Source organism: Vitis riparia, chromosome 3 (assembly GCF_004353265.1).
Source record: "Vitis riparia cultivar Riparia Gloire de Montpellier isolate 1030 chromosome 3, EGFV_Vit.rip_1.0, whole genome shotgun sequence".
NCBI lineage: Eukaryota > Viridiplantae > Streptophyta > Magnoliopsida > Vitales > Vitaceae > Vitis > Vitis riparia.
In genome coordinates, this window is record NC_048433.1 from 15,843,964 (window position 1) to 15,860,559 (window position 16,596).

General features: G+C 30.5%; 1 protein-coding gene across 5 annotated transcripts; it reads left to right on the forward strand.

Annotated features, from left to right (window-relative positions):
• The first annotated feature begins 9,718 nt into the window (after positions 1 to 9,718).
• Positions 9,719 to 15,101, forward strand: LOC117911901 (beta carbonic anhydrase 5, chloroplastic-like). 5 transcript variants are annotated; one of them, XM_034826330.1, is made up of 9 exons: positions 9,719 to 9,981; positions 10,088 to 10,155; positions 12,134 to 12,295; positions 12,374 to 12,422; positions 12,587 to 12,700; positions 12,881 to 12,934; positions 13,414 to 13,496; positions 13,600 to 13,702; positions 14,692 to 15,101. In XM_034826330.1, the coding sequence occupies exons 1-9, from the start codon at positions 9,895 to 9,897 to the stop codon at positions 14,893 to 14,895; spliced, it is 924 nt and encodes a 307-aa protein (XP_034682221.1). In that variant the 5' UTR covers positions 9,719 to 9,894; the 3' UTR covers positions 14,896 to 15,101. The 5 variants fall into 5 exon arrangements, with proteins under 5 accessions (XP_034682221.1, XP_034682220.1, XP_034682219.1 ...); XM_034826329.1 differs by having other exon boundaries at positions 9,720 to 9,981; positions 12,137 to 12,295; positions 13,597 to 13,702; XM_034826328.1 differs by having other exon boundaries at positions 9,721 to 9,981; positions 13,597 to 13,702.
• Positions 15,102 to 16,596: the final 1,495 nt, after the last annotated feature.

Genomic DNA, 16,596 nt, shown 5'->3' on the forward strand with positions numbered 1-16,596 from the left:
GAACGAAGAGAGATAAGATGAAGCAATTGCAAGAGGCCATTGCTGAATGAGTTTAGAGTGGTGTGTATGTAGATTTGAATCAAGCTACGTTTACTTGAAACTTGAGTTGGGAAGCCATAGCTTGGTGTTGGGTTTTTATAGGTGGATGTATGAAACTTTGGCCTCCAGGTAGGTGATTTGGCCATCGTGTTTGGTGGGAAAACTTGGAAAACCATTTGGAGTATAGGGGTAGTTTTCCTGTTCAACTAAATTCCATTGACAAAAAATGCAATGTTGGCGTTGAGTTGGGCTAAATAAGTTTGATAATGAAAGTTTGACTGGAAATTAAAAATACTAGTCAGTGGAAAGATTAGGGCAACAACCTTGTTGGGGTTTATTGTTTGGTCATCTAACAATATTCAGTTCACTGTTTGGAGCCATTAACACCTCCGTCATGACCAACAGTTCGCTAAGATGGAATTCAAATATTTGTGTACCTTATGATTTCGTAAGTTCAAATACTTCAATGTTTTTGGCTGACAAAAGGAGGAAAGACTTCTGTTGCATGTTGAAAAGACGCTATACAAATCTAATATTTAATTAGGATGGGTTAATGAGTGGGTGTTTATGGAGACCTAACCCCATTCTACTCTTAATGGGATAAGTTTAGGGATAATCAGGTTGGAGGTACGTTTGGGGTTTTATGTTTACAGTGGGCTGGTTCAAATACTATACTGTCTTCCCCCATCCGGTTTGTGTAAAATGAAATAAAATGAAGTTTTTTTTTTTTCATTTTTGTCCCTTTTAATAAATAAAATAAAATAAAAGTTTAATTCTCACAAAAAGAAAATATAAATTTTTTGAAATTTAATTAAACTATTTATAAATTGTATTAATTAAACTAAATGCAATGTTGGCTCTTTTACTTGCATGATAATCATATTGGAAAATGAAAAAGAACAATCCAACTTGTCTTTTTTAGCCTATGAAGTCCAAAAATTAAACACCAACTCCACCACACTTTCTCCTTGTGATTTTTACCACTCCTCACCCTAGTATGGATATGGACTCTACAAGCTCATGGTGCATGCATCTTGTTTTTCATGGAAGAAAAAATGTTAGTTTTCCTTAATTTGAATCAAGCAACATGAAACTTAACTAAATATAATTATCAATTTTATAATTAATCATAAAAATCACCTTTAATATAATTATCGCATTTGATGTTTGAGCTAAAACATTCTTATCAAGGTACACTACTACAAAAACAATTTATGGTGTCTCTTTTAAAATAATGACACCGTATGGCTTAAAATCCATAAAGGTGACACATCATATAAAAATTTTGAGCAGATAATTTACTATATTTGCACCAACTTAACTAAATATTTGATGGAAGAAGAATGAACACTACACATAATTCCTATGTTTTCACTAGCTGATGAGCAACATCTACATGTTATTAAATAAGCTATTTGGATATTGTTAGCTAGAATTCAAAAATATTATAATTATTTGAAATTATGTTAATCATATTTTGTAGATATTCAAATTAAAATTTGTATTCAACCTCAAAGATAAAAATTAGCTTCTTTATACATGCATTATACATTTTATACAACTGTTTTGCACATTAAGTAGTTGCCTTTACATGCGTTGTAAATCTGGTATAATCACTTTGTACATTTAGTACAAATATCTTACAAATGAAATAAGTTGACAATGCAAATACAAAATTTGTATCTTATACAATAAAGATATAAATGAAATGAATTAGAGGCTCATTACATATTTTTTATATCATTTCATGGATGAGAATGCGATTGCACCGAAAAAAAATGGTTTTTTTTTTTTTTTTTTTGTCTTGCACTTTTATTGTACATGCGGTATAATTATCTTTTACACATGTAGAAGGTGTTTTAACATGCAATAAATGTACAATAGGTTCTAATACATTTACCATGTGATAATGTGGATTGATTTAAGGTTCGGTTTATTTAAAAAAAAAAATCAATGTGTTAGGCCCAAATAAATAAATAACAACAACAATAACAATAAAGGTTAAATACACCTACTCCCTTGACCTCCTTCTTTGCACTCTACATTCAAAAGTCAGCATTTTGTCCCATGCATCAAACTTGTTAAAAATGAACACTTCACCCCAATTAGAAATGCTCCATAAAAAAGAGATTGCTCTTTTTTATACTTTTGTTTGAACACTTATTGAAACTCTGATACAATCAACTTTAAATTTTTTATAAAAATTAGGCTAATCCAACCTATGGTAATCACCCTAGAGGGGGGGTGAATAGGGTGGTGGTCACTTTTTGCAAATTTAAACTATATGAATGTAAAAGACAATTATATGTAAGTATATAATAAAATAATATAAAGATAATTGCATATAAATTAAAAGAGTAGGGAAAAGAGAATGCAAACACAAGATTTTATAGTGGTTCGGCACAACCCGACCTACATCCACTCTCCTCTAACTTCAATCCCAAGCTTGAGGTTCTACTAATTCAAGGCTTCCAAACCAAGCCTTCAAGCAATACAATTGGATTATGGTTCTAATCCACCCTCTTGAACTTTTGGCTCCAAGCACCCTTTACACTTCTCAAGAGATACCCCACTCTTGAACAACCCCTCAAGTGATACTCTTCACTTGAGAATCCCTAAGTGATACCTCACACTTAGATTCTTCCTCTCAATGATATACAAATAATTTCACAAACTCCTAGTATAAAACTTTAGGCTTAAATGATACAAGTAAACTAGGATTGAATGGTGCACTAAAGATATGCAAGTTTTAGAACAATGATGCACTAAAAAACACTCTTCCAAGGCTCAAATATATTCAAGAAAAGTTTGCGAAGGTTAAGCTTATAAACAATGAAGATTTAGAGTCTTTTTATAGAAAAAAAAAAAAACCAAACTAGTTGTTGGGGGTTCGATCGGTCGAGGTGGGGGTCGACAGATTGACTAGTTGTTAGCATTTAATGCTTGGAAGGTGACCATTGGACCTTGACCTATTCAGGTTCGACCTTGACCTGTTGAACAATCGTTCTAGAACAAAGAGAAGGTTTTTTTGCATCCCTCGACCGGTTAAGCTGGGGGTCAACCCGGACCTTGACCGGTTGAGCTAGGGGTCGACCCAGACCTAGACTGGTTGAGCTGAGGGTTGACCTACTCCTTGACTAGTTCAACCGATTTGAGTCATTTTTGGCTCAACAACCATTCTTTTCAACTTAAAACATTTTAAACAAGTTTGGAAAACATTTAACACAAGTTTTTAGTTGAAAACATGAAATCATCCAATTTTAAAAGATTTAAAACGAAATAACTCTTGGATGATTTTGGTGCATAAGTAAAGAATGTAATACATGAAAAACCTAGTGCACCAACAACCTTACAAAGAGATCTAATGAAGCTTGGGTCTTGAAAAACACTTCTCTTTGAGGTCTTCTTCTTCTTAATGATTTCTCTTTGACTTGATTTGTCTTTGTGATTGCCACTTTGGAAATAGTCTTGCCTAATCACAATTGAAATATAATCATTAATTCTAAACCTTGTTTTCTTAACATTAAAACCGAGATTAACCAAACCTTGGTTTCACAAAATTGATAACTTTAAGGTAGAATTTCCCAAATGTTTTCAAAATATGGCAACCACTTGTTTTAATTTTTTATTTTTTTATTTTAAAGAAGTGTTTGCATAGTTATTCATGATTTTCACATGCAATTGTGAAGTGTGACATGTTTGAATATAGATAACAGGTGTTTTTCTTTACATTCCAACCTTATTTCTTCGCTTAATAAGTTGTCATTGACTCTTTAACAAGTTTGGGCGACTAAGTGTTGAATTGTAAATGTGAAGAGACAAAGTGTAAAATAAGTCAAAAGTTGAGAGGGTAAAGCATATTTAACTCCAATAATAATAAAAATAATAATAATAATAATCAAAGAAATAGCCAAAGACATTGTGATCTAACAGGAAATTGGTCTAAATGTGTTTTAATTATTTCAATGCTTATGTAAGATTTATTAAGTGCTACTAGGATCTAAATTAACTAAACTATAAAATCCAAAATTCCTAAATTAAACTAAACAAATAAAAAATATTCCAATTCATGAAAAGAAATGAATAGTGATAAAGAATCCAAAGATAGTATTGCTAAACTTTATATGCCAACTAGAATAGGATCACAGTTTTCTAAACATAGTCCCATTTTTTTGCACTCAAATTTCAAAATATTGAAAACTAGGTAATCTCAAATACTAGTCCTAGGGATTTACACATAGCAAATTTACCTTTGGTATATCAAATCAATCATCACTAATCAAACCTCTCAAGTAAGCATTCAATGATCAATTTAATAAACATCAAGTATTCCTTATCTTGATAGACTAGTAGAGAAATTTATCCTCTCTAAGAGTTAAAATTATAGAATCTAAGAATAGGGATAGAATTACAAAGCATAAAGAGCTTCACTCCTTTGTTGAAGATTACTCCTTTCAAGCTTTTCATGGCATCAAATGACAAATCAATTGTTTCCAACACTAGGTCAATCTCCTATGATCAAACTCAATCATAATAATTTCCTCATCTAGCGTAATCAACTCTTAATATGGTGATCGCAAGCGAGTTTGATGATATTCTTGATGGAACCTAGCCATGTCCTCCATGGTTTCTTCCTAATCCAAATTCTACCTCTACCTTGACAATTAGATCTCGGTTGTAAATCCATAATACATCACTTAGCAACGCCAAAATAGATTGGTGATGAGTTGGATTTATTCTTCACTCACTAAATAGATGATGACTCAAATCATCAATTGCAATCATCTTCCCCTACTTTTAAGAATGACAAATCAATATATATATAACATTTTCTTTTTCTTTTTTTATTCTCTAGGCATTCATCCTTGATTTTAATTACTTGAAAATCACTTTTATGTGGCTTAAGAGAATTCATTGGCAACTCATATATATATATATATATATAATACTTTCTTTTTTTTCATTCTCACACATAAGGATTCATTCTTGCTTTTCTATAGCTTGAAAATCACTTCTATGTGGCTTAAGAGGATTCACTGGTTGCTCCTCAATATACAACTAAGGTACTAGGTTTTGAAGATCATTGGAAGCCCCCCTGACCCCTTCGGCTTCACCTCAAGCTCTCTGTTTAACCTATATTTAAAAGGAAACTAAATTAAAAACTCAGTATATTGATTTCATTAGCAAACACATCTAGAAAGCAAGTTATTAATTCTAAAACTTAAAAAAAAAAAAAAAAAAAAAAAAAGAACACGAAGATGCTTTTGCACGAAAAATTGTTCAGATGCTTGCCCCTCAACCTAAACACCACAATGTCCTTATTGTATCTTAAAAACCATAAAAATAAGACAAAGTGGAAGTTCAAAGAAAAGGTACCCTTGTTTTTGGTGTACCCCAACAACTTGAAGTGGTAGTACCATGGAAAAGAAATTAAAAATAAAAATAAAAATAAAAATAAGAAGTCTCCATTTTATTCAAAAGGAAAACTAAAACAAGCCAATCTTCTCTCCCCTCATTTCATCCTGCACCTAATTCATACTAATCAAGGAATCATTAGTGAGAAAAAGAATACAAAACAAATTGAAAGGAAGGAAGGGATATTATTTGCATAGTAATTTGGTAGGAACTAATGTAAGAAAGAAGACTTGTCACAAAAGACAATACATTTCATTATTTTATAGAGAATTGGTAAGTGAGGGTAATGTGTTTCTTTTTAACAAGTTGAAGAGGCAAAATGTTGTTTTTTAGAAAGTTTGAGAGGCAAAATATTGGTTTTTGAATGTGAGGGAGTAAAGTGTAAAACATTTAGAAGGTTGAGATATTTAAACTTTTATAATAATTAAAAATAAAAAATAAATAATTTTTTTTTTTATTATCCTTCCCATTTTAATTATTTTTATGCTTGATAATGAAGATTGAAAAACTTAATATGATTTTTAAGGTCTTATTATTGAATCCATATCAATCCAAAAGTGGCATTAAGCACAACATATCATGATTATAATTTCATTTCATTACTTTTACTCAATTTACTTTCTATTTTATATGTTGAACTTAGCAATGACAAGGAGGCAAGTTTGGGACGGGTCATTCCCATCCCATTCTAGTACCCGATCAATTATATAGTTATTTACCATCCCTGGCACAAACCCATGTCGGGGCAGGTTGATTGGTTCCCATCCCCGTTAACAAATGAATTAATAACCCCATCCTCGCCCCGTCCCGAATGTCCATTAGCCCTAACCCTAACTGGCGATGAGCAAATCTCATACCCAATGCACTTTCCTTTCACTAATTATGATAATATACCAAATATGAAAAAATAATATCAAAGTTGAAATTAACACCACAACAATTAATAATTTTAAGCCCATAGTTAGCTTAAATGATTCAAAATTAATACAAAAAAAAAAACCATCCGAACCATTTACAAGAGAATAGAATGAAAACTGAACCAAACGAGAAAATGGGTCAATATCAGCCATGGATGTGATTCCCTCTTCAAGCCAATCTTTGAACCAAGACTTCATCAAATCCACTACTTCAAAAGCTTTCGCGTTCCTTTTGTGTTGTGCTCTCGGACAAAGACTTCAAGACTTCAATCTTTAAACAAGATGGAATAGATTTCAAAGTATTTTAGTTGGTGTGCTAGAGCAAGAAAAAGTAGTATTGATCCTGGAGATAGGGTTTCAAGCAATGCATCAAAGGAAGAAAAAGAAGTGACTGTCAGGAAGAAGAAGAAGCGGCTGTCAGAATTAAGGCAAATGGGAAGAATGAAAGACCGTTGTATCAGATGAGGAAGAATAAGGAGGAGCAACCATCAGAATTAGGGCAAATGGGAAAGAATAAAGTGTATATATGGGGAGTTTTTTGACATTTTAGTAGTTGTTAAAGGGTAATTTTGTAAATGTATATTCGAGGCGGGGCGGGGCGAGACGGGTTGGAACAAAATCCATACCTATCCCAAACCCGATTCGGGTTATCTGATTAGCCCAGAAAATTGTCATCCCTTTGAACTCATTTTTTTATATTTTGATCTCATTTATTGGTACAAGTATCAATTTTTATTTATTTATATGTGGCGGATCTTTTTATGATAAACTCCAAATTAGAGTAGGGATTACAACAAAGGGAAACCTAGAGGCTTTAGATTATGCATAATTACTATTAAGTCTTTAAATTTTTATAGACAACATAAATGACATTTTCGCACATGTTTAGAGCACTTGTACTAAATGTACAACATATTTGTTCTAAGTGTACAAGGTATGGAAGTCTATATCTATGATGAATATATTTACTTGTTTTTTTTTCTTTGTTTATATTTTATACCATTGGAAACATTATTTACACACTTCTATAAATGTCAAATACAATTTTTTTTTTTTTTATTCTAATTAATAGATAAGGTATTTGTACTGGTTGTATAAGGATTGTATAAGTCTGTCTATTGTGAATATATTTACATATTTTTATGGATATTAATAAAAATATAAAAGTGTCTTTTACATCTAGTATAATTGTCTATCTTGTACATGTATGAATATATATATATATATATATATATATATATATATATATATATATATAAAGACAAATATGTACATAAATTCATAACATACATATTTGTACATATTTTATATAGCTGTTATTTAATTAAATTTCAAAATTTCAAAATAAAAATAATAATAACTGAGCATTAAATTAGTGAAAAAATTAAGATAAACAAGTCTTAATTAATTGTTATTCAATTAATTTAAAAAAATTGTAAAATTTCAAAATAGCAAATAATAATAATCGAACATTAAATTAATGAAAAATAAACTAAGATAATAGTTGCAACTCAAAAAAATAAAAAAAAATAAGAACTATATGAATATTCAATAAATTTTGAGAAAAATTATCTATTTAAGAAAGATTTTATTTATTATTTTATAAAAAAAAAAATTGTAATCTTAATATATTAACTATCATGAGTACTAAAGGATAAATTTTAAAATATTAACTAGTTTTACTACCCAAATATCATCCATCATCATATTGCATAAACTTTTAATCTCAAATATGCATTTTATATGGACTTTAGGCTCATTCACTAAAAATGAAAATATCCCTTTTTAAAAGCCATATTAGGTATTTTTTGGATGATAAATTATTCATATATTCTTGAGAGCAAATTGGAAACTTCCTTTGGCTGAAATACCCTTTAAGGTCGTTATTGGTCATTATTACTCCTTTATCATAAGTGAAAATTATCAAAAAGGGTTGGTGAGAGTTGGTAATTCCTTTAAAAGTCTCTACGTTTATAAATTCCTACCAAAGTCATGATTTGAAAAATTGATCATTTTAGAATTTCAATTATACCCTTTTAGCCTTTTCCTCTTATTCTCATCTAACTTTACTTTTATATTTTTTTCTTTTATATATTTTTTTACACGTTCTTATAATTAACTATTAATATTAATATTATTTATTATATTAGTATTTTTAATTATTCATGTTATTATTAATATCATTCTTATTAATATTATCTATTATTTTTATAATTATTATTGACCTTATTATTTATACTTTTAATTACAAAGAAACCCTAGAAGATAATTTCTATTTTTTATTCTTAAGGCTTGTAAGCTTCATTAAAAAATTATTATTAATTAATTAAATTATTATTATTATTATTAATACCTCATTAATATTATTATTTATGATATTAGTTTTATATTATTAAATTTATTATTAATAAACTAATATTATATCCAAGCTATAGATATGATAAAAATGCATTGATGAGATGATGTATTAATATAGACGCTAATATAGTAAGATAAAACAACGCTTCTAACACTATTAGATTTGTTGCAAAATATAGATATAATATTTATGTATTAAACTTAAAATATAAATACATTAAAACAATGACAACAAACCTTAATTTCACTTTTTAACATGATAAAAACAAATTTTTATTGTAATATTTTCTTAGTATTTATATTGTAAAACTAGCAATAAAATTTATGAAATTTATTTAATAAAAATATAAAAACAAATATTTTTATTGTAATATTTTCTTAATAATTATATTGCAAAGTTAAAAAATTTAAAATTTATGAACTCTATATAATAAAAAATATAATAACTTTATTTTTTTAATTATCATCATGAAACAATAATTTGTAAAATTATTATAGTATATTTTATTATTATTATTATTATTTTGGATAAGTTATTTATAATGTTTTTAAAATAATAATTAATGAAATAATAATTTACAATTAATTATTATATTATTTATATATATTATTATTAGTATTATTTTTTTATAGGTAATGATGACCATAATAATAATAATAATTAGAAAAAAAAAGTAAAATAGAGAAAAGACAAAATAAGATAGGCTTGATTTTAAAGGGAAAAATATAAGGTTATATTTAACTTTTTACATTTTTAGGTATTTTAAAACTTATTAAAGTGATAGACCTTTGGAAGCACATCCTATATATGGTATTTTTCCCCTATCATAATTGTCCCGTTACTATTATAATAAACAATAGAAAAAAAACCCTATAAAAATGGTAGTTGTTTTACCCAATTTGGGCGGGGGCAGAAGTCAAAATCCAGAAATGGGAAAGTTGGAACCTAGGGTCAAAAGGTCGATGAGATGAGTTGGCGTTGGGATCCTGGGTTTCTCCGTCATTACTGGAGACAAAAACAAGTGTTTTGATTCAACCAACACCAAGACACCCACCACCTCCTTCCTCCCTAAACTTTTTATATGCTCCAAATGACTGTAAATCCTTACCACTTTCCTCTTGTTTTCAACACTCCAAAACAGCCCTTTCACCTCACCTCTCTCCGATGGCCTTCTCATCCTCCTCTCTCTCACCTCTCCCCTCCATTTCCTCCATTGATCAGCCCACAAGACCTTCAACAACAAGATCTACTGTAACTCCTTTTCCTCTCTATGATTCATTGACCTCCTTTTTTTTTTTCTTTTTTCTTTTTTTTCTTTTTTTAGCTTTTTGGTTTGATTTTATTTACTTTTGTGTAGATCTTTGGTTCCAAGCCGAAACTGAGCGTAATTGAGCAGACCCATGTGACCAATTTGGCTTCTTTGAAGTAAGTTGGTATTTGGTGTTTAATTGCCTTTCTTTCTTTCTTTCTTTCTTTTCCCCCCCTGCGTTTTGAGCTTATTCTATGTGGGCCGACAAATGGTGGGATAAATGTGAAATAGAAGGATTAGGACCGGTTGGGTTTCAGAGTGGCTGTTGTAGATTGCATATATTTTTCTTTTCTTTTCCTCTCCTATGATTTCTCAGCAACCAGATGGAGCAGTGCAAGATCGATTTGATCTGGGTAATGGGTGTTCGCTGATTTTGGTAACCCTCTTGTTTGGTTTAAATTTTATCCTTTGTTTGGTTACTGAGAAAGCTGTCGAGAAGAGAAGAGAATAAGAGTTTTGATTTTGATTTTGATTTCGGAGTAGTGAAGAAATTAGCTTCACTAAGCCAAATTGTTTTATATAGTGCAATTAATTGGAGTTCTTAGGGCTCTTGAACAAACAGAAAATTGATTAAATAACATCTTCAATGTCTTATCATATTTTAGGTAAGAGATTAATGTTGAATTTAATGATTCTTTTAGCTAGTGTAGCGTCTTTATTTCTTGCATACGAACTGTTTGAAAAAATGCCTGTCATGATTATAATTCTGGCAGCACTCAATTCCAGTGAGAATTTTAGGGCCATATTTGAAGAAATAATAAGGGTTTGCACACCTCTTGTTAATTGTTTTGATGGGCAGTTTTTCAGCTGGAAATTGTTGGAAAAGTTTTTCCCCTAGTTCCAAATTTTGTTTGGATTTTTTTAATTAAGTGCTGATTTTCATCAGATGGTTTTATTTTTTATTACTTGATGAAATGTAATTGAATTCCAGTCACATTTCTGAGTTGCTTGCTGATGTTTCTGCTAAATTAATGAAAAAATTAAAGGCCCTTTTTTTTTTAAACCTGAAATTTTACAAATTCAGAACTTTCTTTGGTTAAGGCTGTTTATTTCGAGCTGAATTGTAGCCCTTTTGAAGTCATGAAGCCTGCGTGAATCCTATTCAGCTGAATGGTCATGGCCAGTTACCAAATTTGAAAAACATGGTTCATGGAAAGGAAATATTTAATACTTGTCTCCCCTCACTTTGGTAACTTCCAAAGACTGAAAAATGAAATTTTAAAGTCATGGTTTGGTTAAATCACCTAACTTAGATGGCAATTGTTTTTATGCTTGACTGCAACTCTCCTTTTCTGTTTGTAGTAGCCCTCATCCCTTAGCTTCAAGTCCTTGGAATCTTCTTCTCATTTCTGTTGAAGAACATGATAACATTATGTGCCTAAATCTTACAAACTTAAACTTATAGGAAAATTGGTTGTTCTATATAGTATTGGAGTAGGTTTCAATACTAGGATATGTGGGTTATAAGCCCACATGTATATGATGCTCTCTATCATATTGGACTACCAATTTTCCTAAAAGTTTAAGCTTGTGGTATTTGGGCTTACAATGTATGCTCTCCAACACACTCTCTCACGTATGGCCGCATGCCCACAGATGGAGACACGGGCACAATTAGGCCCTAAACATACAAACCGCAAACAACCTCCTTTAGGCTTATACGTGGATTCAATAACTTGAGCAAATAAACATGTAGTTTATACCATGTTGGACTATAAACTTTCCTAAAAGCTTAAGCTTGTAGGATTTGTGCTCATGATGTATATCATGCGCTTTATGCTTACTGCAGCATAATAGGCAAATTCTACAAGCTTAAGCATTTAGGATTTGGGCCTATGTCATGCTCTATAACAATATTAATTTAACGAGTTTAGTAAGATTATTTCTTGGCATAACAAGCATCTAATTTTTATTCTTTGATGATTTATTTATAGGAGTCATATTTTTAAGATAACAGACTACCATGCAGCCTTCAGGATTGACCCCAAAAGATAAGAATGTCCCCATTTTAGTTTAAACTGCTTATTATGTGGTTCTGTTGACTTACCATATTTGTTTTATGCTACTCCAAATTTCTGGCTTGTCCACTTGCAGCAGCAGTCAATCTCTGAGATTAAAAGCTTCAAGAGAGTCTCCAGGAGTGACTCAGGAACTTAAAAGCAACAGACTGGAGAGTATAGCAGAAATTGAAAACAGATATGATGTCTTCGATGAAATGAAACATCGGTTTTTAAGTTTCAAAAAGCACAAATATTTGTAAGCATCAAATAATTTTCACTAAGGCTATTTTCCTTTGTAGAACAATGAGTTTACATGCTTGCATGTTTTGAGCAGGGAAAATTTAGAATGCTTTCAAAATCTGGCCATAGCTCAGGCACCGAAGGTGAGTTCCCTACTATGGATATTGACTTTTTTTTTTTCTTTCTTATTTTGGGTCCATGCATCGTAAATTTTTTAGTACTGTATTGTTTGCTTTGCTGTGGCATATGCCTCATTTTTGTTACCGAGGAGATAATCCAATCTTGGTACTAACAACTTCAAGAACAGTTCATGGTTATTGCTTGTGCTGATTCTAGAGTTTGTCCCTCCAAGATCCTGGGATTTGAACCAGGAGAAGCTTTTATGGTTCGAAACGTGGCAAATCTGGTGCCTCTGTATGAGGTATCTAATACTTCTCACTGGTTTCATGTCTACTTAACTAATAAGCATGAATGGCATAAAATGAAAATAAGCTTGTTTAGATGAATGGAAAACTTAAGAATCTGTACTGAATTCCATATTTTTCATTCTTGTCTTTGTCTTTGTCTTTGTCCTATATTTATTGTTTTATTTCTGATGCAGAATGGACCCACAGAAACAAATGCTGCTCTTGAGTTTGCTGTAAATACTCTTGAGGTGAGGGTTCAGACATAGCTCCACATGTTTCCTTCAATGAACAGAAGAAACTTGTGAATTCTTGAAGCAATGATAATGGCAAAATTGTCTTGAAATTCAGGAACATTTCATAATAATAAAAAAAAAATGAATTCTAAATAAGTAAATTAATTTGAATGAAAGACAAAAAGTAAACAATAAAAAAAGTATTCTAGTACAGTATGAAAGAAGCATATCTTCTCCCTCTGGAGTTATTTTGATTAGTTTAGGAACATTGGCTATTCTCATGAATATTTTTGGAAATTTCTAATTTTAGCTAATATTTTTGGTGCTTTGAGAATAAATTCACATATGATTTGAACTTTTGCCATGGTGACTCGGATTACTCCATAGTTGGGCTCTCAAACATCAAATGAAATGGGCAACAGTTTCATCACAAGTCTTACTGCAATATTTCTCTCCTACTATGAGAATTAGAAAATTTTAGTTTCTTTGTACAGGTTGAAAATATTCTAGTCATTGGCCACAGCTGCTGTGGGGGAATTCGTGCCCTTATGGGTATGGAAGAAGAAGTAGACTCAAGGTTTGGCTAAGACAGATGCATTTGGTTCTCTTGATGAGTGGCTTCTAGTTTGTTTTATCTAGTGCCACTGTATTTCTCATTTAGTTACTTTGCTTTTCAGTAGCTTCATTAAAAGTTGGGTTATTGTTGGGAAGAATGCAAAGTTAAGAACCAAGGCTACTGCTTCCAAACTTAGCTTTGATCAGCAGTGCAGAAACTGTGAAAAGGTGCTATTTTTGTCCTTAAACTGGAATATCCGACACACATGACAAAGCTTGATCAAGGAGATTTTTTCGCTTCTTAGTTCTTTCATAATAGTATTGCATTATTTCTGTTATCAGGGATTTAAATTAGCTGTTGAATTTACCATAATTGGGCACCCTCTTATCCAAGACATTCTTAACCTTGTTCTTGGTTTCTATAGAGGATTTTCTTTTCTGTTTCCTTTGGGGGCAGGAGATCAGAGCATTTTCCCTTTTTTTTTTAAACATCCATTTTAAGGCAATTGATCCAGTAATCCCGTATTCTTATGAGAAGATTACTTTAACCAAGGGCATTCAAAAGCCAAGTTTTTATACATTGGATAAGAAACAGAAATGGTTACTGAAACTTCCTCTGCAATAGGATGGCTGTCTTATTCACAAAAATACACGGGGGATCAAAACTGGTGGCACAATAAAAAAATCTCTAGCAGATTCAAAATCCCTAAAGGAAATCCGAGTTGAGGCTGTGAGGAAAGACACTAAAACTTTTGTTTGAAATCCAATATGATCCTAGGTAGAGAATGACGATTTCCAGACAGAAAAAAGAAAAGGAAAAATCAGCCCTTTTAAAAACAATGCATCAAACCGTTTTTGTAGATTGTGTCTCCAATCATAATATAGATTAGAAGAATGAAGATGCCCCTGTTCTTTGCTCCAATGATATCTCTAGATTCCTATTTCATGAGCTTCATCCTTTTGAAGACAATTGATTTTGGCACTCGATTTCTTAATATAAATGCAACCTTCCCCAGTGTAGATGATAAAATATTGAAGAACTCAGTGCATTAAAGTTCTTCAAGAGTCCATTAGGGATTAATACTTGAGCTACTTAAATGAAGTTTAGATGATACTATGGTTGCCCATGGACCCTTTTATGCATCATATTAGGTATCAGAGAAAATGCATTCTGAATCTATTTTTGTTTGAACTTCTTTTATATATTTTTTTAACAGGAATCCATCAACTGTTCATTGTTGAACCTTCTCACTTACCCATGGATTAAAGAACGAGTGGAAAGAGGAATGCTTTCAATTCATGGTGGCTACTACGACTTTGTCAACTGTACTTTTGAGAAATGGACTCTGGACTACAAGGGGAGTAGTACAAATGAGGAAAGTGGCAGATACCTGGTCAAGGACAGAGTATTTTGGGCCTGAATTTTGCTTTGATCTTCCCATTCCCCCTTTCAGTCTGTTTGTTTTTATTTGTCTATTTATTTACATTTCCTTCTTCTGGTAAGTGCATGTTTAATGGAACTGTTTGAAATGATAAAATTGATATGCAATGTAGACAAGTCAAGGTGTGAGACCATAAAGTTCATGTAAGAATAGAGAATGAAAATAAGAAATTAATTATATTTTCATTTGTTAATGTGTTTAGATTGTTTTCTAGAATGAGAATAAAAATAAAAAAATTCATTAGAACAGGAATGAAATCCCATTCCCACTAAAATTTGTATAATACTTGCAAGAAAATCGCCAAGCATCTTCATGTTTTCTTACCATTATAGGGGAGAAAGAAGGGGTAATAAGCCTATAACTCACTAGTAGGTTCTTACCGTGTGCGCTTTGATTGTCATGATCTATTTTACCATGAAGAAATCTTGTGGAACCAAGTAAATCTGTTGTGGACTATGGTGATTTATGTTACTAAGAAAGGTACTTATATTAAATAATACAAATACTCATCAACCTAGTAAATGGTAGGAGTGCAAATTGGACGGGTTGGCTCGATCCAACTTGAATTCAACTTAATATTTGGACGATTTTGGGTAAACATTTTCATTACTTGGGTTGAACTTGAGTTAAGTTTTCTCAATTGAACTTCAATTTAGGTTGGACTCAAGCTCAAGTTCAGATTATTCGAATTTAACCCAAACCCGATTTAATATTTTTATAATATTTATTAGTATTTTCAGAACTGGACCAGACATTGAACAAAAAAAGTTACTATTTCACGGTTCATTGATCGAACAATGGTTAAAACTTAGTTGAACTGGTAAGGTCATAAATATATAATTTATATTTTAATAAAATTTAAAATAATTATAAAAATTAATATATATTATTAAAAATATTAACAATATTTTATTTTTTATGTTCAATATGTTAAATTAAATGATAAATATAAATATAAATGTACTAATATATTAAATTTTATTAAATAGAATATATATATATAATATTTAAATATGAAGATATATTTAAAATGAAAAGAAAATTACAATATTTAATTTAATTATATATGTACGTATTTTGTTATTTTAAAATTTTAAAAATTATTATATTGATTAATTTATATTATTTTTATGTTTATAATTAATAATTATTATAAAAATAATATTAGATATAAATATTTATATTTGTTTAAATGTTTTATATGATAAAAATAAAAAATAAAAAATAAAAAATAAAAAGGATATATAGACATTTACCAAATTATTAATCAACCAGTCGTGTGGCACAGTGGTATGCCACTGTAATATTTAAATAAGTGGTATTTATATCTGCAAACCTTGGGAACAAGCAAACGGGCTTGGAATGAATGAACTTGGGTCAGAAGATCGGTAAGCCCATTTAGGTTTTGGTCGACCAATGGTTGACTGGTTCCTAAAGAACCGGACGATCCGTTTGGTTAGATGGTTTGAACAGCGGTCAAACCTATCTCCGGTCCATTTCACCAACCCATCGGTCAACGGTTCCAGCGGTTTTCAAAACAATGATACATATAATGTCTATTATCCTATATGATAATATTAATTTTTCTTTTAGATTTAAAAAAAATTAAATTATAATTACATCATATACTTTTTCATTTTTTAAAAAATATACATAAGTTTATTTTTTACGTTTTTATAG

Bases quoted from the DNA above. Each gene is read 5' to 3' on its own strand.
- LOC117911901 (XM_034826328.1), top strand. From the start codon at position 9,895: ATGGCCTTCTCATCCTCCTCTCTCTCACCTCTCCCCTCCATTTCCTCC. The intron at 10,156-12,133 runs GTAAGTTGGTAT...GTCCACTTGCAG, and splicing joins ACCAATTTGGCTTCTTTGAA to CAGCAGTCAATCTCTGAGAT. The intron at 12,423-12,586 runs GTGAGTTCCCTA...CTTCAAGAACAG, and splicing joins CCATAGCTCAGGCACCGAAG to TTCATGGTTATTGCTTGTGC.